This window comes from Haliaeetus albicilla, chromosome 4 (assembly GCF_947461875.1).
Source record: "Haliaeetus albicilla chromosome 4, bHalAlb1.1, whole genome shotgun sequence".
In the NCBI taxonomy this organism is placed as follows: Eukaryota; Metazoa; Chordata; class Aves; order Accipitriformes; family Accipitridae; genus Haliaeetus; species Haliaeetus albicilla.
Window position 1 is genome coordinate 13,810,681 of NC_091486.1, and position 24,635 is coordinate 13,835,315.

The 24,635-nt window shown below is 41.7% G+C and overlaps 1 protein-coding gene across 2 annotated transcripts; it reads left to right on the top strand.

The window, feature by feature from the left end:
• Positions 1-3: 3 nt before the first annotated feature.
• IQCB1 (IQ motif containing B1) lies at positions 4-23,882 on the top strand. 2 transcript variants are annotated; one of them, XM_069780982.1, is made up of 15 exons: positions 4-148; positions 553-840; positions 1,665-1,827; positions 3,475-3,604; positions 5,836-5,929; positions 6,982-7,081; positions 7,452-7,624; positions 10,299-10,411; positions 11,510-11,619; positions 16,471-16,613; positions 17,041-17,189; positions 17,651-17,779; positions 18,156-18,312; positions 19,408-22,065; positions 22,586-23,882. In XM_069780982.1, the coding sequence occupies exons 2-14, from the start codon at positions 723-725 to the stop codon at positions 19,635-19,637; spliced, it is 1,809 nt and encodes a 602-aa protein (XP_069637083.1). In that variant the 5' UTR covers positions 4-148; positions 553-722; the 3' UTR covers positions 19,638-22,065; positions 22,586-23,882. The 2 variants fall into 2 exon arrangements, with proteins under 2 accessions (XP_069637083.1, XP_069637084.1); XM_069780983.1 differs by lacking the exon at positions 553-840 and having other exon boundaries at positions 53-148.
• Positions 23,883-24,635: the final 753 nt, after the last annotated feature.

Consider the following 24,635-nt stretch of genomic DNA (forward strand, 5'->3'; position numbering starts at 1 on the left):
TCAGGGTAGAGCTCTGGTTGGTGGAGCGCGGCCGCGACCACACAGCTGTGAGGGGAGGGGGGTGTGGGGGAGCGGTCGGGTTAGAGCCGGCGGGTTCGGTCTTCCAATACCCCCTCCCCCCGCGAAATGGGGGAGCCCCCGCACGGCGGTGAGAGGGGTCGGGGCGGGGGGAGGGGAAGGGGCTTCCCTCAGAGCGTCCCTGACGGCCCGGGTCGTGGCGACCCTGCTCCTGGGGGGCTCCGTGGCACCGGGACCGCCACTAGCGGAGGCTGGGGGGGCACTGAGGTGACTCTGGCGGGAGAGGGCATCTGTCCCTCGCCGCCCTGCTGGCCTGCAGCGCCCTTCCGCGGCCCCTTCCCCCTCCCCCGTGTCTGAGGTGATGCTGGCAGCCCTCAGGGAGGCCTCCCCGGCTGCCCGCCCCGTGGGGCCTCTCTCGGGCTGCCCTGCTGGAGCCCTGCGCTGCTGGCAGAGCCAGTCCCGCTGCCCGCGGCCTCGAGAGGCGACGCGAAGGAGCGTGGATGGGGCTTCCTCCATGTTTGTTTCCTTCCTCAGGGGGAGACCTGCAGCCCGAGGCGCGGAGCGGAGCGTCAGCTTCCAGCTGGTGGTGCAGGAGCTGGAGGTTTGATGGAAGTAGTGGCTTAAGGACCCCGCGCCCGCATCGAAGCAATTAAAAAGGGAAAGAGGCTTGAATCGATGGTATTGCGGGCCTCTCTCCATTTCCTATGGCCAACGCGCCCAGCGCGGGGCTGGCAGCTGCAGACCCCCGGGTACTGGCCTTAGCTGCTCAGGTCACTGAGAGTCCAGAACAGGACATCCCCCTGCTACTTCTGAAGTTAAAGGGTAATTAATACCGTTTCTAAAATAAAAGGATGAGGTAGTAAAGTCTGGACAGCTTATCTTCCTTCTGCCTCCTTATATACAGAAGGTTTTTCTGAATATTTCTGGCAGGGCTGGAAACTCTGGAAGGTTGATAATACGGCTTTTCCTGAGAGTGATATTGAGTGGCGTTTGGCTTGGCAACAATAAGGAGGAGGAGCTGGGGGGCAAATGGAGGGGAAGTCTTTTCTCCCTCTCAGCTGTCACCGTGTTTGTGAGACTCCTGCTGATGTGGGCAAGGATCTTACACTCGGTCAAACCATTTCTCCCAGTGCTTTTGGGTAGAGAGCCAGAGTGGTCGTCAGTATTCAGTTTTTTAAGTCTTAGCATAGAAACGCAATTGCGAGCTCCTGTGTGACTCCCCCTGTCTTTCTTTTTGCCACATAGCCACTGCTCATAGAAACGGTAGAAACAAGTTAGGTCCTGTTCTAAATTGGGATGTAATTATAAGGAAGCTATATGTTTCACAGTGGTTGTGGTTTTATCTGGCCTAGGAAGTTCATACGAATGGGCTATATCCCAGGTAATGTATGTTTTACTACTAAAAGTGTAATGAGAAAATGGAAACCTAAGTTTAGCTGTCCTTCCCAAATCTAACAAATGGATTGTAGCTGTAGGAGTGAAAAATGCTGACAAAATATTTTATGCTGTTGTCAGCACTTTTAGAATTACCTTAATCCTGGCTCTGTCTACACATATTTCTCTTATGTTTTGGAAAAAGACAAAATAAATCTTGCATGTCAGAATCTTACGCTCCTCTCTGTGTCTCTCCTGCTTTCTTCCCACAGGAATTTTAAATAGTGCTTCCTTGGGATGTGAAGAATCCAAAAAAATTAAGCAAGATATATATGATTATGATCTTACACAGTACTGCATGCTGGTCCTTAGACAAGACCACTCTCGACTGTGTGGGGGCTGGGCTACCGCTGCCCAGCTAGCAGAGATACTAAGGTAAAAAAAAATTGCTAAGAAGTTTTCTTCTTGTTTTCTTTCTGGCCTTTCATCTTGCTCTTTTTCTTTTCAAGCTGTAATATGTTGGCTCCCATCCAGAACAAGGCTTGTTGTTCAGGAAAGGCCGGGGTTAAAGTGCAGGGAGCAGTCAAGAGCAGAGGGGTCAGGCATAGCCTAATTGATCCTGTTTAATTCATTCGCATTGTGTTTCATGGAGCTAGGTAGACTGCTTGGTGGGAACAGTTTTCGTGTTGGCTTTACCTTTTTTTTGTGAACAGTACTCATCAGTGTCACAGTTCTTGCCCAGTAATTGCTGATTTTGAATTGCAGTTATTTAAAAAAGTTTGTTTACTGAGATTTCATCTTGCAAAAATCTTCTAGCCTGATTGACTCACATCTTGGCTTGACTCTGTTTAAATATCTATTTGATACACCTATTTTAAATATCTATTTACATTTTAGACATAATAAAGGACACAGTTCATACAGACTAGATAGCTTGATGTAGTGATTTTGTAAGAATGGCATTATTAAGTTTAATTCATAGCTAGTAAATAAGACAACTTTAAACTCAAATCCCCAGTGATCCAATCTCAATCTTCAATGTCAGGACAAATACTAAGTTTTAAATCTTCCCCAAGTTGTACCTGATTTTGGCTTAACTAGGGAGCAAAATTCTGAGGCATGAAGCAATTAGGCAGCCATCTCTTATTTATGCCATATCTGCAGTATGAATTTTTAATGCCAGGAATTTCACTAAGAGACGCAAGATTTATCACCAGAGTTGTGTGATACTTAAATCATCCCCTATAAGCTATTTCAGTTTGCAGAGAAAACTGAAATTTATTTTAGCTATAAAAATGTCCTTTTGTAACTAGATGAATCTCAGCTTCATGCCTAGAATTTGCTTTCCAAGGGCTTTGGTAAGCAAAGCTTTACGTGTGTGCATTCACAAAAAGCTAACAAAGCCTAGACAAGGTGTCAGAAAGTAAAATTCATAAAAAGTTAGGAAGGCTCTTTTGTTGAACTAGTATCAGTGCGGAGTACAGAATTGAAAAACTTCCCAGTTGTAAAACATGCAGTTTCTTGTAAAAAGTCTTCCTGAAATGACCAACATGTTTGCAGTGAGTAAAATAAGAAAAGTGAGATCTGAAGAACTGATTTCTAGCCTACATGTATTCCTCAGCTGGAGGAAAGTTGTAGACAGACTTGCTGAAGATTTTGTGGTAATATGTTTTTTATACGTATTTTTGTTGCCTGCTCTGCACCCCCTTCATCTTCAGGCTTCCTGTATCAGTTTTTTTGTCTACCTTTCTATTTTGCCTTTTTGACCATCAGAGCCCTTCCCTAGCATGTGGAGCAAGCCTGAACAGATCCTATGAAGCTAAAGGAGAAAGTGCCTTGATATGTTTTAAACTGAGACATGCTATAATAAATAGTAATATACTTGCTGTCTCCAGCCTGCCAGTGATTCCTCCTCCTTTTGAGGCAGCTACCTTGGAGCCAGTCACAGCAGTTAACTGTTGTTCAGTGTTGCATTGTCCCATGCCAGTGAAGCATTTCTTCTCTGATGACGTGACATTCATTCAAAGCTGTTCAAACAGGCCCTCGACTATTCAGGTTGATTTTTTTCTCCCCCCCCTTCAGTCATTGTTGTGTAGGTCTAGAGGTGAAAGGAGATCCTGAGGAATTCTACAAGAAATTTCTTCCTTCAGCTATAGACAACCTGCTGGTTTTGGGAAGACGCTTGCAAGCACGATTTATCCGAGCACTCAAGGTATTTAAATTTCATAGTTAAAAGAGCAGAGAACCTCTGTCAACTTTCCAAGGTTACGTATTCTATAAGTAGGAAATTATTCTAGGGACACTTGTATTATGAAAATTTATTTTCCAGAAATTACAGTAGTTTTTCTTATGCCTTGGAGCTTTGAAACTGAAATCTCTTATTGTGGAGCATTCGGTCCATTACATGCGGAAAGCTAGTTTGTAGTTGATTACCATAGGTTTGTGTACAGAGTTTGGCTACTACCTTTCACAAGTTTTAAAGGTAGGGGGAAGAAATGCAGTGGAAGTAGGATGGTAGAATTAGAGCTGTATGATAGACAGCATCCCAGTCACGGTAGTGTCTTTTTAACTTTGCATATAATTAGTTCAGTCTTTGTAATGGCTGTGTTCCCACTGCTTTATTCAGTTTTACAAAAAAAGGTTTAGGAAGTCTTAAGATTTTAAATCAGATTTGTTGAAGTTTGTTTTGCCATACAATTTCTGCCATGAAATTGGCAAAAAATTAAAAAAATGCTCACTGCTGCTGAACCTGCATGTTGGGAACCTCAGAAGCAGACTGTGTGAATTTGTAGATTTGAACACTTTCTCACTTTTCACTCCCTCTTTGCAGAGAAGAAGGGTTTTGCCCAGCTAGGTTCCCTCATGCTTTTGAAGCATTCTGAGTCCCAGAATCAGAAGGAGAAAAACCAACAAATGAAACCCACAAATAATTTAAATAACCAACCTCATGGATTCCGATAGTTTCTTTTAATATCCCCATTTCCCCGTAGTATCTCATTTTTTGGCTCACTGGCTTCTTGTACTTAGTCAGAGTTTTCCTGTGGAGTATTGTGATGGGCACCACAATCACAATCAATTCTCAGAAAGTATCAGTAGACCAACATACTTTCTGTTAGTTCAATACTTCAGAAGTGCATTTAGTGCTTAAGAAGGAAGCTTCCTGAATGACATCCCAGGAGACTCGAGTCTTATCCGCAATATGTAGTTTCCCCCACACTTTCTTATTATGTCTCAGCCTACATGCTACTTGAGTCATGCTTGTGGGCAAAGATTTCTTTTGAATGCAAATGCAGTCAACGTTGTAATTAGTGCTTTGGCTTTTAAACCTTGTGGTCTCAGAGGTGACTGGGCACCCAGACTTGATGCTTGCTCAGTGGAACTTTGGAAGTCCCACTCTACCAGTGGAGATTTGTAGTTTATTCTGCCCTCATTTGCCTTTTGTACAAGTCTTTGAAGTCAAGGGAAGTACTGAAATAGCTTTCAGAAGCTGACGTATTGCCAAAACACAGAACAGATAGTATTACAGCTTAACTTATTACTGTGATTTTCTCTCTCTCATTGTCAGTAAGAACCAAATACAAAGTTAAGCTATGACTGACGGCTGGAACTTACAGCTCAGATCTAGGAATAGTCTTTCCAGAGTTTCATTTGTGGAGGCTCAATTAGTATGGGAGCTATCAGGCCAAGTGCTTTATAACATTTTTCAGCAATGTAGTACTATCAAAAGCCCCTTAGCTGTCCCACACACCAAGATTTTTAGATTTCCAGTGGCCTATAGCTCACACCTGGAACATAGACTCTAGGCTGTGTGTCTCTCTGTGTGTTCACATGTTCAAACCTGGATTCTTCCTGGTCATTTTTTCCAGTCCAGTGTTATCACAGGCAAGCACATAACATAGTCTGTTTGGCAAACTGATCAAACTTCAGTTTAATAGTGGTTTGGTGTTTGCTCCCAGACCTCCACCGAGGATGTGCTTCTGAAGCCTCACTGTACCAGTTTTTAGGAACCTTTTCCATTTTAACTGTGTCCTTGCCCACTTTGTACCCTTTTTTCCTGTGCTTTAACCTTAAATAATATAATTCCCACTTTGTGGATTAAATCTATGATGCATTTGTACTGAGCTATTATTTGTCTTATTAGTCCTCCTATGCTATCAAATATTTTTTAAGGAGCAAACAAGACTTCTCTCTCACTGTTACAATTTTTTTCAGGAATGGATGCTTTTTTTAGTATGTTTAGAGTTTGTTGATTGATCTCTAGCCTTGGAAGAACTTGCAAGTTACTTTTCTGACTGGTTCCTATGGTTTCACCAACCTCATTCAGGAATTTGATGGAGTTTTGGTCTCCAAATCCCTGAAGCATACGAACTTTCCTACTACATCAAGCTGAAGTCCTCAGTGAAGATACATACACATGCTTTTACCTACCTCTCTTTTGTTTAGGATGAAGAAAAACAAGATTTTTTACGCTGGTTCCAAACAGTAACTGATGCCATCTGCTGGCTGTTCGGTGGGCATATTCAACTAGCAGCATGCGGTAAGGAAAAAGTAAACCCATAAAACATCTTAAAATTTATTTATGGAAATTACAGGTATCAAGAATCACTTCTAAGCTAATCTCCACCTAGTTTTCTAAATTGGAGACGATGTTAAATCAATCTCTTAAAGTAGTCCACTCAACAGAAACAGCAATATCTAAAATGGAAAAGAGCCACCAAATGGAAACTAGAGTTCCCCTTCTAGTCTTTTGGAGACAAACATTAAAAGGGTTTTCCTGTAATTTCCCTTTGTAATTCTATACCTTAAAAAAATAGGATTTTTTTACCAATAAAATACAGTTGATCTTTTTACCTGTGTGTGATTAACATATGCAGAAATTTGACCAGATTACATTGTCAGCCCTGAAAAGTGGATAGACTTGAAAACAGATTTCTGAAGTTGTTGTCATGCCAGGAAATTTTACAAATACCTAACAAACTTCACTATACACTTCTGACCAAAATAACCTTTCAATTAAATTGATGTTAATCACACTGATTTTAAAAAGCAGAATTTGGTTTTGTTTCTATTACAGAACAAACCCCTAAGGATCATAAGAAGTGTAACTAAAAACACACACAGCCATAAAAATTACTGACTATGTAGACAGTGATACACTGGAATAAAAAAGATGGTGCTTTAATGACATCAGTGGACTTGCATTAAACCTGGTATAACAAACTGTCAAGGTTGAAGTCCTTATCTTTTCCAGATATTGTTGCCCCAGTGATAATTCCACTGTTGTAATAAGAAACTGGTACTAGTGTAACATAAAAGGTTTTTAAAGCTTTTATTCCATTGCAACACCAGAGGGATATCCAAAGGCAGAAAAAACAGGGCTCAACAGGTTTTTTGGATGTTGAAGTAGTTTGCTTATTCCAGTAAATTTCAGTGTAAAAATTATAAAAGAGGGAGATTGTTCCAGAAACAGTATCTGGTTTTACTTGCTATGGCTTATGTTCCATAATGAAGTTTATTTGTTTTATGGTATTTTCAAGTCTGGTTCTGATTGCGGGATTTCTTATTTGCTTGTTTTTGGTTTTTTTGCAGTACTGCAAAATGATCACTTCCTGCAGCTGTTAATAACAGATGATGTTGAAACAGCAATTACAATGATGTCTGTTTTACACAATATTTTGAGGGTCAATAGGTTAGTTGTTTTCATATCCTTGATTTTTCTGAATTTTAAATTTAAAACTCAGTTCATTACTGCTTGGTAAAACAGAACTTTTTTATATACAAGAATTGTTGTGGGTTTTTTTTGTTTTCCTAATATTTGTTGTAGAAATAGAAAAAATAGCTATTTTCTTTATCATGTTGTTAAATTGAGGGAATGGGAATCAGTTGATTGAAACAGTGGTAGTGCCTGGATCAGATTGCTGGTCCAGCTAGCTGGGTATGTTGGCTTGCTGAATGCCTGACATACCTAAAAATAAATCACTGTTAAAAAGCTCATAGTCTGTAATTAACACTTCAATTCTGTCCCCCTCCCTGCCTTTTCTTTTTTCTTCTTTTTAAAGTTCTGTCTTGCTTCAGGTTGATGAAGAGACCCTTCACTCTGTTTTGGATGAACTTGTTTATAAGCTTTCATCTACCACCAATCCTGTCATAGGGAATGCTGCTACAAAACTGCTATTATTGGTGGCAAAATTTTGCAAGCAGCTTGTGAAGTTACTCGCAGCTCGCTACAAAGGTTTGTAAACATGAATGGGACCAATCACTCTGCCTCCTCTTACATTCACTGTAAAAATACAAAGATGGAGGTTTCCCATCTCAATTCAATAACTATCCAATACAGAAGGAAACTGCAGTGCTATGTTGGGGTTTTTTTCCTTCTCTTCTGTTCATTTTCATTGTACTTTAAGGTGCCATGCCTATTTCTGTTTCCTGGATTTATTATCTTCTGTGTATTGAGGACTCTGCATGTGGCAACTTGTCTCTTAAAGCTGTTGTTTGTTGCTTCCAACCTGTTTGGCTTTACTTCTTTCTATGTGATGTTCTGCCTCTGTTTTTCCTGTGCAGGTTGGATATTGAGAGATCCTAGTAGCAGGGTGCCTGTACTGCCACGGTAAGAGCCGTGTGTCAGACATCTGCCAGTGTGCTAAGGCTCACTAGTCCAGAAGCATGAAAGTTTTACTTAAAACCAACTTCTGACCCTGGCTGTTACATGTCTGCTTACCTGATAGGTGCTGTTCTGTTACTGAGGAGCTGACTGTCTTTTGATATCCAAGTGATTGGAACGAACTCTTTCCAAAAATTCATGAAATGAGTTTATTGTTTTGTCTTGATGCCTTTAGGTGAGGAGGCCAAGTAGGCATATAATTTGCCTTATGTTATTCATTATTTAATGAGGTGTCCTATTTAATGTTTCTGTCTCTAGCCTCACAGGGAGCTCCAGGAAACCCTTCGGTCCTCTCTCATGCCCATGGAAACTTAGACAAAGGCTTTGATGTTTGCCAGGTTTCTTGTGTTCTGGATGTTATCAATGGTCAAAACTACTTATAAGCAGCCTCAGTCCTTTGGGGACAAGGACAGTAAGAAGTGGGTATGCTAGACAAAAATGTCCAGTTCCCTTTTTTTACTCTTGTGCTGACTATTTATTAGGCAGTACCAGCCAGATAAATTTCTGGACCAGAGGGGCAGCTTTGCCACCCTTTTGCCTACAGAATTGAGAGAGGAGGGTTTCCTTTTGGTACGAAATTAAGCGTTACATGCCTAAGGCTGATACCATGTTGTGGATTCTTGTGAAGCTGCTGTGATGGTCTGATCATCCCAGCTGTAGAATGCTGGCTTATCTGAAGAGGTGCAAGTCTCCATCAAAGGATTATGCTTTATTTTGCTCTGGAATCACAATATGCCACAGTCATTTAAAGGATCTTCATCTCTCTTCTGTACACGTTTCCTGCTTCCACTAAAAAAACCCCCCACTTTTTCTGCCTTTTTTTTTTTTTTTTTTTTTTTGATTAGAGTCCTTATGTTAGTTTTCACTCAGGCTTTGGAATCTTTTAGGTAGTTTGAGGAACAGCAGCAACAAAGAAAGCATTACAGCATTTCTACCATCTGGCCATCTCATTGAAGTAACTTGGCTTCACAGTGACTCGGAGCCATTGCCAGTATGAGGTACTTCAGTGTAAGCTTTCTGTCAGTAAAGGCAGCCTGCTGGAGGTGAGGACATGACATGAACCTCACATCTCCAAGACTAGCACAGTCTTTACATCAGGTTTCCAGGAGGTTCTGGTCTTTTTGTCTGCCTGGGTTGACACATCTTGAGAAGCACACTTGAGGTACTACTCCCTGTCAGTAGCTGAAAGGTGCATATGGCTGTGTAGTCCGTACAGAAACTGGCAAATGGTTGCATCAGACCCACAGGACTTCTGTGAGGGAACTGCCTTGTGTAGCCAGGCTACGTGCTTTTGCAGAGCTCAGGCAGCCTTAGGGGACCCACTGACTCCATTTGGAGTCTCACCTGTCTCTCTCCTGAAGTGTTTAACCATCATTGTCTTTCCAAAATGATGCAGATGTGATAGAACAGAGGTGCCATTTCTGTTTGCATGAAGGACTTTGTGCTCCATATGCAGATCCTATAAGTATATATGAGTGTTGGAGTTGCCCAGTGTATAAATTTGCTTATGGACAATGATATGAAGATGGAAGAGTTACTTGAATCTGCAGTTCTTCAGGAGGCTATCCAAACATGTGTCTACTTCCTGCCCGCCTTTCTTTTCTCTCCAACTCCCTGCATAACTCTCAAGCTCTGGGATTTGTCTGATACAAAGCTAAAAAGCATGTTTAGTGTCTGCTTGTGTCCTGTGTGCAGCACAGGGAGTGTGTGTGTGTGTTGTGGGGCGAGCACAAGTGTGCTTTTTAGCTACTGCGAACCTAAAAAGCTATTTTGTCTCAGTGATTGGATGCACATGTACTCACAGTTACACTATGCTATACAGATAAGACATCAAAGAATTCCAGTTATAAATAAATAAATTTTATTACGAAAAATATGAAAGCAGTAGTAATAAAACCTAGCACTTGTGTGGTGCTTTACATCCTTTTAGTACTTTACAATGACTTACTGATAAGACACTGAATGTACATTGATAATTTAACTGCCAGTTATGTAGACAAAATAGAAGTGACTTGGACATACAAAATTACAATCACTGTATAATACTTATCTGTGATAGTTGGAGCACCAGATATTACTTGATAATATTCTGCATTGAAAGTGAAAGATGACTGATGATGTTCAGCTCTAGTGTTCCTTTGCACATAGAATCAGATTTGATTTTTTGACTTGAAAATTGTTAGTTTGAAATCCTGAAAAGAAAAATTCACCTTAGTGGTATACATGCTGCTTCTCTCTCTCTTAGGATTAAAAGGGCTTTTAAGTAAACAATGGACTGGCAAAGGATTTGACAGGGATCTCAGTCAACTCTTGGACCTGCTGTACTTGGAACAATCCAGTGGAAAAGGAGAAATGCAGGTGCTGAAGTTTAATAAGACTTTTGCACGTGAAATCCTAGTTCCATGTGATTTATTGTGTTTAGAATGGATTTACTTTATCACTTTGTTGACGCTTTTCAAAGCCTGTGTTATTTTTTCACTATATTAATGGATTTTTAAATTTCCTATTTATTAATTTTTTTCCCTCCATCATCTTTGAAGACATAAAGAAATTGTCCATGATTAAGGTATGGGACTGTGACTTGAGAGATTGACTTTCTGTTGTGGATTCAGCATAGATTTCTATACAACTGTAGGGGAAAAAAAATATAATTTTGTTTTGCTAACTATAAACCAAAAATAACTGTATCTGCTTTTCTCACATCAGTATTACAAATTTAGATCTCTGAATTCTAGGCAGCATTCACATAGAATTAAGTCATATAGAGAAAAGTTCAGTAAGAATGTCTTCTGGGCTGTGTTCCCAATAAAAAAGGCAATGTGTGTTTTATGAACTTCTTAACAGAATTTTACATGCAGGTTTCTCAGAGACAATACTTTAAAGGAAATCGGGGTTGTGTTTCTAGAGACCTGATTTCATCTTCAACAGAGCAAGGTGTTTTGTGGTTTGGTTTTTTTTTTTAAATTCCATTTAAGGATAGCATTGATTTTAATTTTATGTTTCTTGCATTTCAGTGACTTCTGATCATACTGCAAATGTAACATTTTTCCTGGCGCTAGTTCTCCAAACTTGTCTTTCTGTTATCTCTAGTGTAGATATTCTGATTGAATCACTGTTTGAAATATCAAGTGCTTCAGGTGTTTTAAATACAAATTTCTAAAATTGATTAATGCAGCTAATATATATTTTATATTTGTGCTGTAGAATCATTTGTTTACCACAGAGAGCATCAATCCAGATGATCAGATTAGCTGCCTTGGAGCAAGTACAGGGTTCATGATAGTAACTGTCTTATAAGACCTTAAGTTCCCCAAGCTGTTACAAATACTGAATTTTGATGCACTTGAAAACTGATGGTTTTTGGCCAAATGTTAAGATTGTTCCAAATATGCAAGCAGTAATAAAGTGTTTTTATATGCAGAGAAAATATTCTACCAACTGCTTTATTAATTTCAGAGGCAGCATCAAGCAGCTTGTATAATCCAGGCTATGTGGAGGGGATTTCAGACAAGGAAAAGGCTGAAAAAACTACCCCAAGCAGTGACCACTTTACAGAGGAGCTTCAGGTAAACCGTATGGCTTTGTAAAAAGCACTAAAGAGAAGAATCTATTAAGAAGGTTTGGTTTGTTTTTTCTCAGGTCACAGAGTGACAGGAAAAATTTAGGTCATCTAATCCAGTGTCCTGTTTGAAGTAAGGCCAGCCTCAAAACAGGATCTGGCTGCTCAGGGCTGTATCCAGCTCTGGAGGTCTCCAAGGATGGAGATCCCACTATCTTACTTGGTCCTTGTCCTGGTGCTGAATGACTTGCCTTGTGAAGAATGTTTCCATTACAGCCAGTGGGAATTTCCTTGTTGCAGCTCTTCACCACTGCCTCTTGTCCTTTTTCTGTGCACCTCTGAAAGTCTGGCTCTGTCTTTTCTGTAATGCTTCCTTTAAGTAGTGGAAGACAGAAATTAGATTTCCCTTCCTTTAGGCTAAACAAACCCATCTTGTCACCTGTCCTTGTTTATCATATGTTCCATAGCCCTAATTGTCTCTGGACAGTCTCTATCCTTCCAGTTTGTTAATATTTGTCTTCTACTGGGGGGCCCAGTAGAGTGTGGCCAGTATTCCAGGTGTGCCCTCAAGAGTGCCGAGTAAAGCAAAATAATAATCTCCTTTGACCTGCTGCCTCTGCTTTTCCTAGTGCAGCCCACTACACAGCTAGCCTTTGTTACTGCAAGGACATGCTACTGGCTCGTGTTCAACTTGTCACCCACCAGGAACCCCAGGTCCTTTTCATTGGAGCTGCTGTCCGGGTAGTCAGTGCCCAACCTGTACTCATTCATGAGGTTATTTTGTACCACGTGTAGAACTTCCCATTTGAACTTCATGTGGTTTCTGTTGACCCATTTTCTGTGTTTGTGGAGGTTCCTCTGAGTGTCAGCCCTGCCCTGCATGGGAGACTGTGATGACAGCCTTGATAAAGTCAAGGAAAATGACATCCACTGCTCTCCCCTCATCCACAGAGCCAGTCATCTCATCACAGAAGGCAATCAGGCTGGTCAAACATGATTTGCCTGTGATAAATCTATGCTGGCTATTCCATTTCACCTTCCTGTCCTTCCTGGAAATAGCTTCCCTGAGGATTTGCTCCCATGTCCCAGGGCATAAGTTTGGGCTGACCAAGAGTTCCTTCATCTTGAAGATGCCTTTTTCCAGTCAGCTGTTATTTCTGAGGCATAAAGGTAACGTAATGCCAATATGAGCTGTTTCACTACAGATTCTTTTAGCAGAGACATCCAAACAATGTGCTTTTCCAGCAGTACCTGTCCTTTTCCCAGCTGCCAGACTTCTCCATGAAAAAACTTTACTTCTATGATGCTTTTATATGTTTTCTGTGTAAAATCTACGGCATATAGAAAAAAGTGTGTCACGCTGTAGCATGGGATTGCACTAAATAGCACTAGAAGATGAGGTACTGGTGGTAGAACAGTTCACTGGCTCACAGTTAACTTGACACAAAATTCCACCATAAATTTAATGTGGAGCTGTCCTGGAGTTTCCAATCTGCCATGCCATAGTCCTTGCAAGATGTTGTTCTTCATTAATATTTGAAATCTTTGACTCTTGGAAGTGAAGTCACTTCAGTGACCTAAAAATAGTATCCTCTGACTTGGAGCACCACAGAAGAATGAAGCTACATAAATAATGCTTCTCTTACTTGAAGTAGGATTTGAGCAGTAATGTTAGCACATGTTAGGCTAACTCTTTTGAGAAATTTAGTGTAAATTTAACATAGGTTAAGGGATCTAGATCAAGTTCAGACTCCACAGCAAGTTTTTTCAACCTTTTTTTGCACATGTTGAGCATTACTGTATCAAAACTAGATCTTAGAAATCAATTAATCAAATCACATTGCATTATGATCAAGGTGTTAAGAAGCAGACAGTTATGATTTGTCGTCTAGACTGGTATTAGGAAGATTTTGGACTATCTAGGGTGTAATCTTTAAATTCTGGAAGATTTGCAGGGACAAGCAGTGTGTCTACTGAGGGCCACCAGCCACTGCAGCATTTGTGCTGAAAGACAGAGAATGACATCCTTGTCACTCCTTTTTACTCCACTATACACTTTGAACCAATATTCCTGCCCTCATAAGGCACCTTGCAAGGTTGCAAGCCAAAATCATAGCCCAGAAAACTTGGATAATGGGCTAAGACATAACATGGTAAAGCAGAAGGGAAAGGATGGCGAAGCAATTGGCAATCAACAAGATAATTGACTTTCTTGTGTCATATTTTCAGTATTGTAAGTGTTAGTGCATGCCTCTTAAGAAGTTCTTGAGTAATTTAAATGGACTTTTGAATGTGTTTGCTTAATATTGAGAGGAATGGAAATTATTAATATCCTTACAGTTGTGTGTGTTCATGGCTCATTCAGTCCCAATGCACTGAGTAAATATGGTAACTGTACAGCTCCAGTGTTGGTTTTTTTTTTTCTGTCTAGGTCAAAGCTGCAGTTAGTGTTATGCTGAAAAATAGTGTTTGGAATACTGTAAGCATGACTTTAGAAAAGCTTGCAAGAGGACTTTTTAATTTTTAACAGTCAGGTTTTGGTTATATTCACAGATTTATTTTAGAACAAGTGTGGTTAAATACTGCTAAGGCTGAAACTCCAAACTTGGCTCACCTGCAGCTGCAGTGGAAGATCTTAAACTCTGCAAGTTATAAACTTCTGAAACTCTGTGGTTTCAGAAATGTCTCCTTGGTGAATATTAAAGCCTGTAATCTCTCCTTGAAGTTAGTTCACTGTTACATAGCTAATTGTAGAACTGTTAAAATAGCAATAATTTGTATTAATCATGCATCAAAAATCAAACCATTTTATACATATAAAGCGATGATCAGAGGAAGGCTGATCAGTACCATGAACTGCTGAAGGAAGCTTGGATCTTACTCTGTGTGTGTTTTGCTTGTCTTCAGAGGCATTTCCCTCTCACAATGTGGTTTTGTGCAAGTAAATATGTCTTATCATTAGGAGGAACAGCGAACGAAGAAGAGCATGTGTTTTGCAGACTACACAGGAAAGAATCAGTATCAAACGAAACATTTAAATACCTGACAGATACTATTGGTAGTTTCATGGATGCACATCTGAGAAGTTCATGAAACATTCTTGTAGTTTTCCACCTAGTGGAGCTGATAAAAATTTCTAGGGAAAATTATTAATAGTTTTATCAAGAAAACATCATCAAAAGTCCTGTTTGATCCTGTGACATCATTCCACCTAGAAGTATAATATGTGCCTGCCTGGATTAAAAATGCAAAGATTTACAGCTCTAATTCTCAGAAATGTGTGGGCGGAAAACCTCTAGTTTCCTTGAGACCATTCTGATGTAATCATATATATCATCATCTGTCTGTGTAAGCAGATGTGTGGGCACACTTCAAGTCTGCATTACTGTCATAAAAGAATTATGGTCTCTCAGATTGTGGTGGAGGCTGTTTTATCAGTTAAGGCCAGATCTTTAAATCCAGAGCATCTTTTCCACAAAATAGCTTCCATCCCACCTTTCCCCACCCAGTTATGGAGACCGAGGAGAAAGTATGGTTGGTGGAAAAATTACAACTCAATTTATACTAGCGATGGGAAACACACAAATAACTCAATAGTACTGTAAGTCTAAAGGTATGTGACATGCAGCAATACCAGAATTGCTGGACATTAGTTCTAGTCTATGGCTTTTTTTCCCCCCCTTTCTGACACCCCTTATGCCTGTGCCCTGTCAATTTTTTCTCTTTCCTAGTGCTTAAGGTGCTCCTTTCATTGTCTCTGGAAAAGTGCTAAAGGAGAGCAGAACTCAGGGCTCTGGGCCCAGTGGGGGTACTCAGGTCCTGAGCAGGGAAGTGATTTTGCTGCAATAGGAGAAGAGGAGGAGTCACATCATTACCTCATTGTAGGGTAAACTCGTAAAGTCTCAAGCGTTAAGCTCCTAATGAGGTTAGGGCCATTGGGATGAGAAGGGGTAGTGAAGGGAGGGGGAGTCCTAGCTCACAGCATCTCATGCTTCACTGAAACCATGTCAAAGTGGTCTCAGTAATTATTAGTATCAATACATCAGTATATTTAGTATTAATATATTAGTCTCCATGTTAATGTTAGTGTGTATATATAATTGATATACAGGCTATTATTAGCTTAAACACTCCAGGGCCAGTTACAGAGTTTTCAGTTGTCTCATCTGTGAAACATCTGCTGGGGCTTTTCCAATGCCAAGCACAGTGAGGCAACATCCTAACATCAAATTACAACAGCTAGTACAGATCAGGAAGAATTTACAAGAAAATTCTTTCCTAGTGTTCTGTTAACAAAATTGATGGAGGAAATGTGATGGTCTGGATTTCCTGCTGGATTTCCTGGAGAAAAAAAATCCCTCCAAATTTAGGAAGTGAGCCTTAACAGCCAACATTCTGATCTACTCTTGCAGTCGGTACAAAAATAATAGAATGTATTATGGAAAGCAGGTGCCATACATGCTGATTGATGCACTGGAAAAGGTGAGTACTGGAGCAGACAGCTAATGTTGCTTTACCTCTTCCTCAGATGTTCTAGTCATGCTGGCTGTGAATGTCCCACATGGAACATTGTTCCCTTCAGGGTCCTTAGAACTTTATCCTAAGTAAAAATATATCCTTTGATTTGATACCAGATTAAATGACTGGCTCAAAATTTTTCATGGTGATAGATAGTGTGGTAATTTGTTAGCTTGCAGGTGATATCTCATTGCTTGGTGTGGTCCTGCAGCCAGCAGCTGGGATGGCAGATTATTTTGTGGATTTCCTCCCTTGATGCTGGGCCATTTAACAGAAGGAGAGAGTTGTTTTTAAGAAATGTACAACTTAAGCTAATTGTTAATGTATTTGTGTATTGCAGAGCTAAACGGCAACAGGAGCTGCAGCATTTAAAAAAACAGAAGGAAGATGAGGCTCTAAAACTGCAAATGCAACTTCAGAGACAGAGGGCCATGAGACTCTTCCATGAGCGACAGCTGGCCTTACTGGAAATAATCCATGCCAGTATGATTTATATTAAACTATATCAGAAGATTAAAGTGTCTGGGTCTCCTTAAGAATAGTTTCCCCAAATATATTTCCTAATCTTGCATATCTGTTTGCACTGTAGTCTTACTGCCTCTTCTCCTGACCCAATTATCTGACAGAGAACATGCTAGTTCTACAAGGGCTCAGTAACGACTGATCAAGATCTGCTGCCTTCAGAATGGTGCAGGAGAAAGGGAAACCAAGTTTTCTTGTGTTACAAAGCTCTCTTGCAGCTACAAGTTTCTGAGATGTGGCCCACAGCTAGCGGACCTTGGAGGAAGGGGGGGGTTTAACTGATGGCACCCAAGCTTTTTTGGTACTATCTAGTTTGAGGATTAAAAATGTAAATTGTTAAGAGATCCAAACCCACAATCTTATAACTGGATTTTTGTAACATTTGTAGGTCAGGTAAATAAGTACATGGAGGAAATGGAAGGGAAATCAGCATTAACTATCCAGAGATTCTGGCGAGGGTATAGAGCAAGAAGAAATTTTCATCAACAGAAACAATCTCTTAAGGAGTATAAAGCAGCTGTTGTCATTCAGAGAGCAGTAAGTATATATACTTTATTCTAACATTAGACAGGACTGAGTGGATTATTGCGATCCCTCAAAAAGCTCTGTTTATTCTCTGTCAATGTAGCCATAATTTATTAAAAAATTATTCGGAGGATGATAGTCTAGAGCCACAAGGTGCTGAGACAGGTTAAACCTTGCATAGGTTACAAAGCCTAATACAGTCCTGTAACTAAACTACAAGAGCTACTTCTTTGACACCTAAGGTTGGAATTTCACCATACTACAGATGAGTCAGTAATGTATTATGAGAGTTCTTACTTACTATTTAGTATTCATGCTGACCGTTGTATGTTGCCTTTTCAGCAATATAGCTAAATTTACACTTTAACAGATGCAGTACTGAAACATTCTTCTTTCACTGATTGATTACAAACAAAGCAAGAAATCAAACTTCCTGCCTGTGATTGTTATATTCTCGTATGTTCTTTACAAAGGCTTGTAAATTCTTGGAAAAACGAAGAAGGAGGAGACTTCTCTCTCCTTGGAAAGATCCCAAGGGACTGACTGATGAGCAGAGACTAGCTTTGCAGCAGAAGGTGGATGACTACATCAAATTGCATCCGGTCTGTTTCTTAGTCATTTCATAATTTGCATTAATGATGCAACATAAAATACTGTAGGGATGAAATATATTCAGCTTCATAAATTCTGATCAAGATAATCCATGTGAGGTATGCATATATTAACCCTGCTTGTTTGACAGCAAGGCACTAGGAAATTGGGGATTTTAACCATTAATCTAATAAAAAGGGTCAAAGCAAACTGTAATTGGAAAATTTATATACTTGATGATGGATAGCTTTGGAGAGGGCTGCAGAGGAAGCAAAATTATTAAGTTAACAAGAACAGCATTTGCATTCCTTGTTTAGAGATTATTCTGCCCCCAAAAGATTTAAAATAACTAGCTCCTAATGATAATAAACTGTTATTTTCCTCCAGGCTTCCCAAATGTCAGAAGAAATGAGTAAAGAATTACATATGCAAGCCCAGGAAAAGCTGTCACAGTTCCTGCTGAGGAGCAGACTAGATCAGAGAGCAGCGCAGCGAAGAGAGGCCTTACTGGCTCAGGTCAACACCGATGTGGAGCTGCTAATGAGTATGTGTCTGCTCTGGTCATAGTTTTGATTACCATTTGGATTAAACTAATTTAGAGACAAAATTAGAGGGAACAGTGGTAAAGCCTCATTTCAAATCTGAAATATCTTTCTTCTTTTGCCATATGCCTTATCTTGAGATTCAGGCTTTGTTAGAGATTATCTGAGTATTGCTGTAGGTTAAGTATACACACCTGCTTTTCAAGGAGCATCTTATTCTACTAAAAGTCTCGCTCTGATACATTCACAAGAAAAAGCAATCGCCCTGTAAAAGGCATTAAAATTTCTAAGAAGGGGATCTCACACAATCTCTTCCTATGTACTTGTTTTGCTTTGTTCTGTTTTCTTGTGTTGTAAGTAACCCACTGGTTGAAGCGCTCTCACCTCTTCCAGATAAAGAGAGAAATCTTTGAGCTATGAATTCCGAGTCATGTTTTCATTTTCTCTGGCCTGGCTTTATTTGAAATGGAATTCACTATTATGCTATCTTAATTCCAGACAAGTAGCCTGGAGTGAAAGAGCGAGAATAGCAAACTGCAGCCACCAGAGAGCACCCAACCCAGACAAAATTCAGCAAGTTACTGAATTCCATTATTTAGTCTGTCACGTGCTGTATCATTGCAGCTCATCGCTCCCTGAACAGGCAGATCAGTAGCACACTCTTACACTATGCTGCGTCCCCCAGGCAGGGAATACACAGTGCTGCTGTGCCAGAGCAGTGGAAACACTATGCTGATGTCACCCTGTGTCAGGAGCGCTGATCCAGCAGTAGCAACCAGGAGCTCTTCTTTCTCTTAGGTCATAGTTTCACAAGAAGTCATTTTGGTGGGTGCCACCACTGCACCTGAATGATGTAGTCCTGCTTTCCCCTCTTCTTCTCCCTCCCACATTATGTATTTATTTTTTCAGATTAGCCTTGATTTGGATTGCTTCTCCAATCAGGTTTATCATGCAGCCATAAAATTGTAATGCCAGCATGGGGAAAGGAGTGACCTAGGACAGTGGGAAGTGGGAGGGTAGTGCTCCTTCTTTTTTTGTTTGAAATACTCATAAAACTGCAAACAAAATACAGAAAACTCTTCTCCTTGTTCTTACAGGTGCTCCAGGGTTAGCAAAGACCACAGAAAAAGATCTTGATGTCTTTATGAGTCGATCAATCCCTGTAGCTACCAAGGCAAGGCAATCCCACAACACTATGCTGAAATACACTCGCTGGCCATGGTGGAAGAAGCTTGGAGATGAGTTTATGGAGGATGATGTCATTCCTGATGATGCCCTAAATGCAGAACTGGGAACTCTATTTATTGGTGGAAGGAAATCCTTTTAGATAACAGGCAGAAGAATTCCTTACTCAACTAGACTTACCTTGCACTATGCATTTACTTGCATGTGTTTTTAAGGAAGGAAAACACTGGAATTGTAAGACAAAGTACTGAAAAAGACCAAAGCCTTATTTTAGTGCATTTTACTTATTAAGAAACTCTTCTGTACATCAAGAGTTAGATCCTATTGATTGTGCTGTTGCAAGTAAGATTTAAATACTGTAATTGTAAATGAGGATATTTTGTAATTTGTATCACTTTAAAAGTAAGTTCATAACCTTTGGCTTTTCAGTTCTTATTCACACTCAGATGCGTAAAGAATCATGCCATTGTAAAAGCCTGGGATTTTATAGCAAAACATTTTATCAGGTGATGTACTTTGAGATAAAGATGGGTCCAGAACAAACCAAGACACCAATAAGAAGTCAAGCAAGCACTAGGCAGGCTGTGTGCTTACGGCAGGGTAGAACAGCTAACTCCTGTTAGCACAGGCAAAGCTTGGCCTGAGGAACCTACACCAGCTGCTTGATAGCAACAAGGGAAAAAGCAAGGGGAGGAAAAAAAATGCCAATATTCTTGAATTATATGTGTTTTCCTTTAAAAGCATGCAGTTCTTTCCACAGCCAATGCAGTGCATTGTAACATGGGCACAGTCCAAACTGTTATGGGACTGTAGCCTCAGTGTGACCATCTGGACCATCAGCTCTGTCTTCTTAAACCGTGCAGATGCTGTTTAATCCAGAAAGGTCTCTAGCACAGGGCCTCTGCAGTCACTGTGACCCAGTACACAGTAAAAACCTACAGTCAAGGGCCGAAGGCTGCTGCTTACCGATGTGCTTAGAAAGCGAGGAGAACTCAAGGCTGCAGCTAGTGCTGTAAGTGCCTGCACTTGTTTTTAGGTGAAAGGCCCAGAGAGTCTTAAGAATTGGATCTTACCTCACTGCAGACAAGGAGAAAGTGCAGTGAATTCTGCTAGTTTTATGTGGGCAGCAGTACTGGTTCAGCATGTTTGTTTTCCATTCTTTCTAGAAGGTTTTGATTTTTAATTTTAGTGGAGATGAATGGAAAACAAATAAATAGAAATAGTGGGCAGAAGCCCAAGCCCATTCAGATGCAGCTGATACATTGAAATTAATAACTGGACAGCTGCCAAGAGGAAGAGCTGTGCTCTATGTTAATTTTTTTAGCAGAACTGTGATTTGGAAGGCACTGAATTGGCTCTCAGCTCTTTTCTTGGAGAGTTAACTGGTGGAACAATCCATTAACTATTTGCCAGGGCACTTGCATGTGTCTGTTGAGTTACATATTGTTCTGCACAGCCCTGCTATTAGTTTTAGGCCATGCCCGTAACAACACAGGTGCCCTACAACCACCAGAGTAGAGGGGCTGGGGGGCAGTCACCAAGCGCTCCAGGGGATAGAAGCTACCCCCCAGCAGCTGCCAAGCTCTGGTGCTGGAAAAGGCTCAGTGTCTCTGGATGAACTGCAGCAAGCCAGCTGTTCCCTCGCAAATACGCGAGTCCTCCGTGCACATCATAGTCCCTTCTGCTGTGCAGCCACTGACCCAACTCTTTTGAGACAGCAGCCTCTGCTGTTATGTTTATTCCCAATCACCCTTATTATAACAGCTCTTTAGCGCAGAGGGATGTTCACAAAGATGCTTTGCTTAATGTATTTTATGTAAGGAGATGTATGAGCACCCCTGGCCAGTGTTAAATACCAAGGGCATTATAGAGGCATCTTACCAAAAAGCCATTTATTGTAATGGCGTCTGCCACTCACTGCCATTGGAGTGGATAATGAACTCCCCCTTTGGAATATGCAATTTGCTGAATAATGGGGGTTTTGAAGTGAACAGAGAGGCTGGTGGAAGGTGCAGTCTTGCTGGAGGAATTCAAGTTGCTGGGTGGTTTATTACCAGCTTGGCAGTGCAAATTCCCCTGCCCCACCACTGCCCTGATAAATAAAAATGCCTCTTCTTACTTTGTGCTTGTCGCCAGGAGATCTCAGTCATCTCAATTTTACAGACCAAGGAAACCGAGGCAAGAGAGCCGTGAGGGAACATGCCTATGGCCATATATAACCATCTAACCTGTCACTTGTTCCCGTTACTGTCCCAGGCAGAGCAAGCCAGAAAGGAGCCACTGCAGCATGCCAGGGCAGAGCTGGGAGATGCTCTTGGATGCCAGTTGCTGTGGCCAGCTTGGAGTCTGGGCCCAGCAAAAGAGATCCCCGTGCGCCCCCCTTTGCTCACGGGTGGGAGGGATTTGGCATAGCTTAGTTCATCCTCTTTTCAGGTCCTCCTGCGCCACATGCAGGACATGTTGCTGGCAATTTATTTCACTGCAGCTCCTTCTGGGATAAAATATTCCTGCCTGAACAATGGGAACAGATGTAAACAGCTGAACAGAAGCTGCCTCCAGCCTGCTACCAGGTGAACAGTCCGGTCTGGGTTATACGATCACCCGAAAAAAGACTGTAGGAGAGGCTGTGAGCTGAGATGGGTCCAATCCTGCTGCCACTTGTCTGCTTGTCACAGACCACAGGCACACCCAGAAAGCTGGGAGCTGTTACTCAGGCATAAAGGTGCTGCACAGGTAGTCCAGCCAGGTAGGAAAAGGGTCAGAATTTGGTCATAGCCAGCAGGTCTGGGCTGTGCCACTCAGATAGCAAGCAGGCCTGCCCTGGCAGCCTGGAGAGAGACCCTGCTTGCCCTGGAGGAAGTGCAGGGGTGCCCTCCCCCACCGGGGGACTGACAAACCTGGGGGGGGACACTGTGACGTGAGGAGGGGCAGAGGTGAAGCTGGAGCTGCGAAGGCAGCGGTGCTCAGGTCGTTAAATATTGACGCTGTCTAAGCTGGCCTGTGGGGGCGATTTAGCTGAATTGCAGGTTTCTGTTGCTGTGATAAATTAGACCAATTTGTCATGTGGTTTTGTTTCTTCCCTCTCTTAAGTAAAGCAATACAGGAGCATTATTGATACAGCTTTGGCAGCAGCAAACAACCTGGAAAAGAAAATCCTTTGATGGATATGGATAAGAAGGAAGGGACAGCAACTGTTCTTCTGCTGAAGGTGCCAGCAGAGTCATGGAGCAGGAAGAAGGCAGCAAAAGGAACAAAAGAAAAGGAATGCTCAGCCCTTTCAAAGCCAGTGTCCTCTGCTGGCTCCTGCAATTGAGGAAAATTCCTGTTTATGCAGACAGATAGACTTCTTTTTCAGCTTTAGCTGTAACTGGACTCTGCAAACAACAGGATGCTGATCTCCAGCAGAGACACTGGCATGCGCTCGAGACTATGCTGCTAAGTCCAAGGGCGTCTCCTGGCCTTTCAGACAGGCTGTAACAGGAGCTTTGAGCTGAGGACAGTAGATAACCCTGATGCTATTTCACCTCTCGCCTCCAAGTCTTCTACTGCTGATTTCCATGGGAGCAGAATCTGGTATAAACATCTGCTCTCCACTGCAGAGTATCACATACATCAAGTACAAGGAGAAATGAAAGCTTTCTCCAAGTAGCGGGATCGGGGCTATTTATAAATTAGCATGCATCAGAAAAGGAGGCAGCTGCAAAGATCATCGCAATAGGTCTCCAAGTTCTCCTTACCATCCTTCTTGATAGCACACTAACACCCAGTCATCCTCCTGACATCTTTGCGTACAGCGAAAAACTCTGTGATAAAGAGATTGTTTACTAAATGAGTGATGTATGGGCCCAGATTTACCAAGGGGAACTAAAGGACAGGTGCCTGCCATCCCCTGAAGGCAGGGCTGGGCTCACTCCAGCTGTCGTCTTAGGACAGGAAGGCAAAGTCTGGCAAGTGAGGACCAAGGTCAGGACACCGCAGCTCTGGCAAATTTTCCCAGCTGTGCTGGAGAACTCCTCTGTGACCTTGAGCACATTCTGTCTCTGCCTCTGTCTTTTCCTCTCCCAGATGAGGCTTACTGAGGAGGTTTCGTATGTTGCATTTGTAATTTAAGAGCCTTCAGTGGAGGATGCTGTGTAAGCCCAGTGCCACTGAAATTGCTTTCTACTAAGGTGGAATGGGAGTTTGACAGGCCCCAGGAAGAAAAAACATTTGTATAATCAGATGTTGAACACGCAGAAAGAGCTCAGGGTTGCCATGCTATTTATTTCTCTCCAAATTCAGCTTTTCTTTGCAGAATTTAGTTCTTCTCTATTTAATTACATCCTCAAACAGGAACAATGTCTTTACCTATGCTTGATCACTTAATAAAACCTATGAAAGCGAGCAATTCTGATCAGGGAAACTTCATTTAACACATCTCACCAATCCAGCACCTGCCTGTTTGGAACAAGATGAACATACACACATACAAGACGGATAGCAAGACCCAGCTCAACCCAGCATTACATGATAGAGCCAGTGAACTGCGACACTTAATCCTAGAAACAATCAAAGCAACCATTAAGTTTGCCAAGTCCTGACTGACTGAAAGCAAAGAGGCGTTCAAGCTGGCACTGCTACCCCTAAAATGAATGGCGAATTAAAATGAAATAGTTGCAAATGCAGGATACAACTCATTGCTATGCTCAGGAACAGGGAAAAACAGAGGCATTACCCTCGCCTTGGCTTTATTCTCTTTATTATTACGGTTCCAGCGAGACTGCCTGTCACGTGCAGAAGCCTGTGAAGGCTGATACAGGAAGATAGTCACGAAAGTCACTAGAGCCACGCTTGCTTTAGGACAAAAGGACGTCCGATCTGACCAGATATTAGGGGCTTCCGAGGTGGTCAATCTAAAGAAAAGCTACGCGATATGGAAAATGAAGGATCCCAAGCAGCGTAAGAGGAAGGCGAGAGCTAACCCCAGCTCAGCTCGGAAACTGCCAGGCACGCTAGGCAAGGAGGGGAGCAGGGCTGGGCAGCGGGGCGGGTGGTTGCCGAGCCGAGCCGAGCCGCCGCCGCTTCCTCCTCCTCCTCCTCCTCCTCCTCTCCGTCCTGGCCGCGGCGGGTCCCGCAGGAGCCGCCGCGGTGCCGCCGGCTC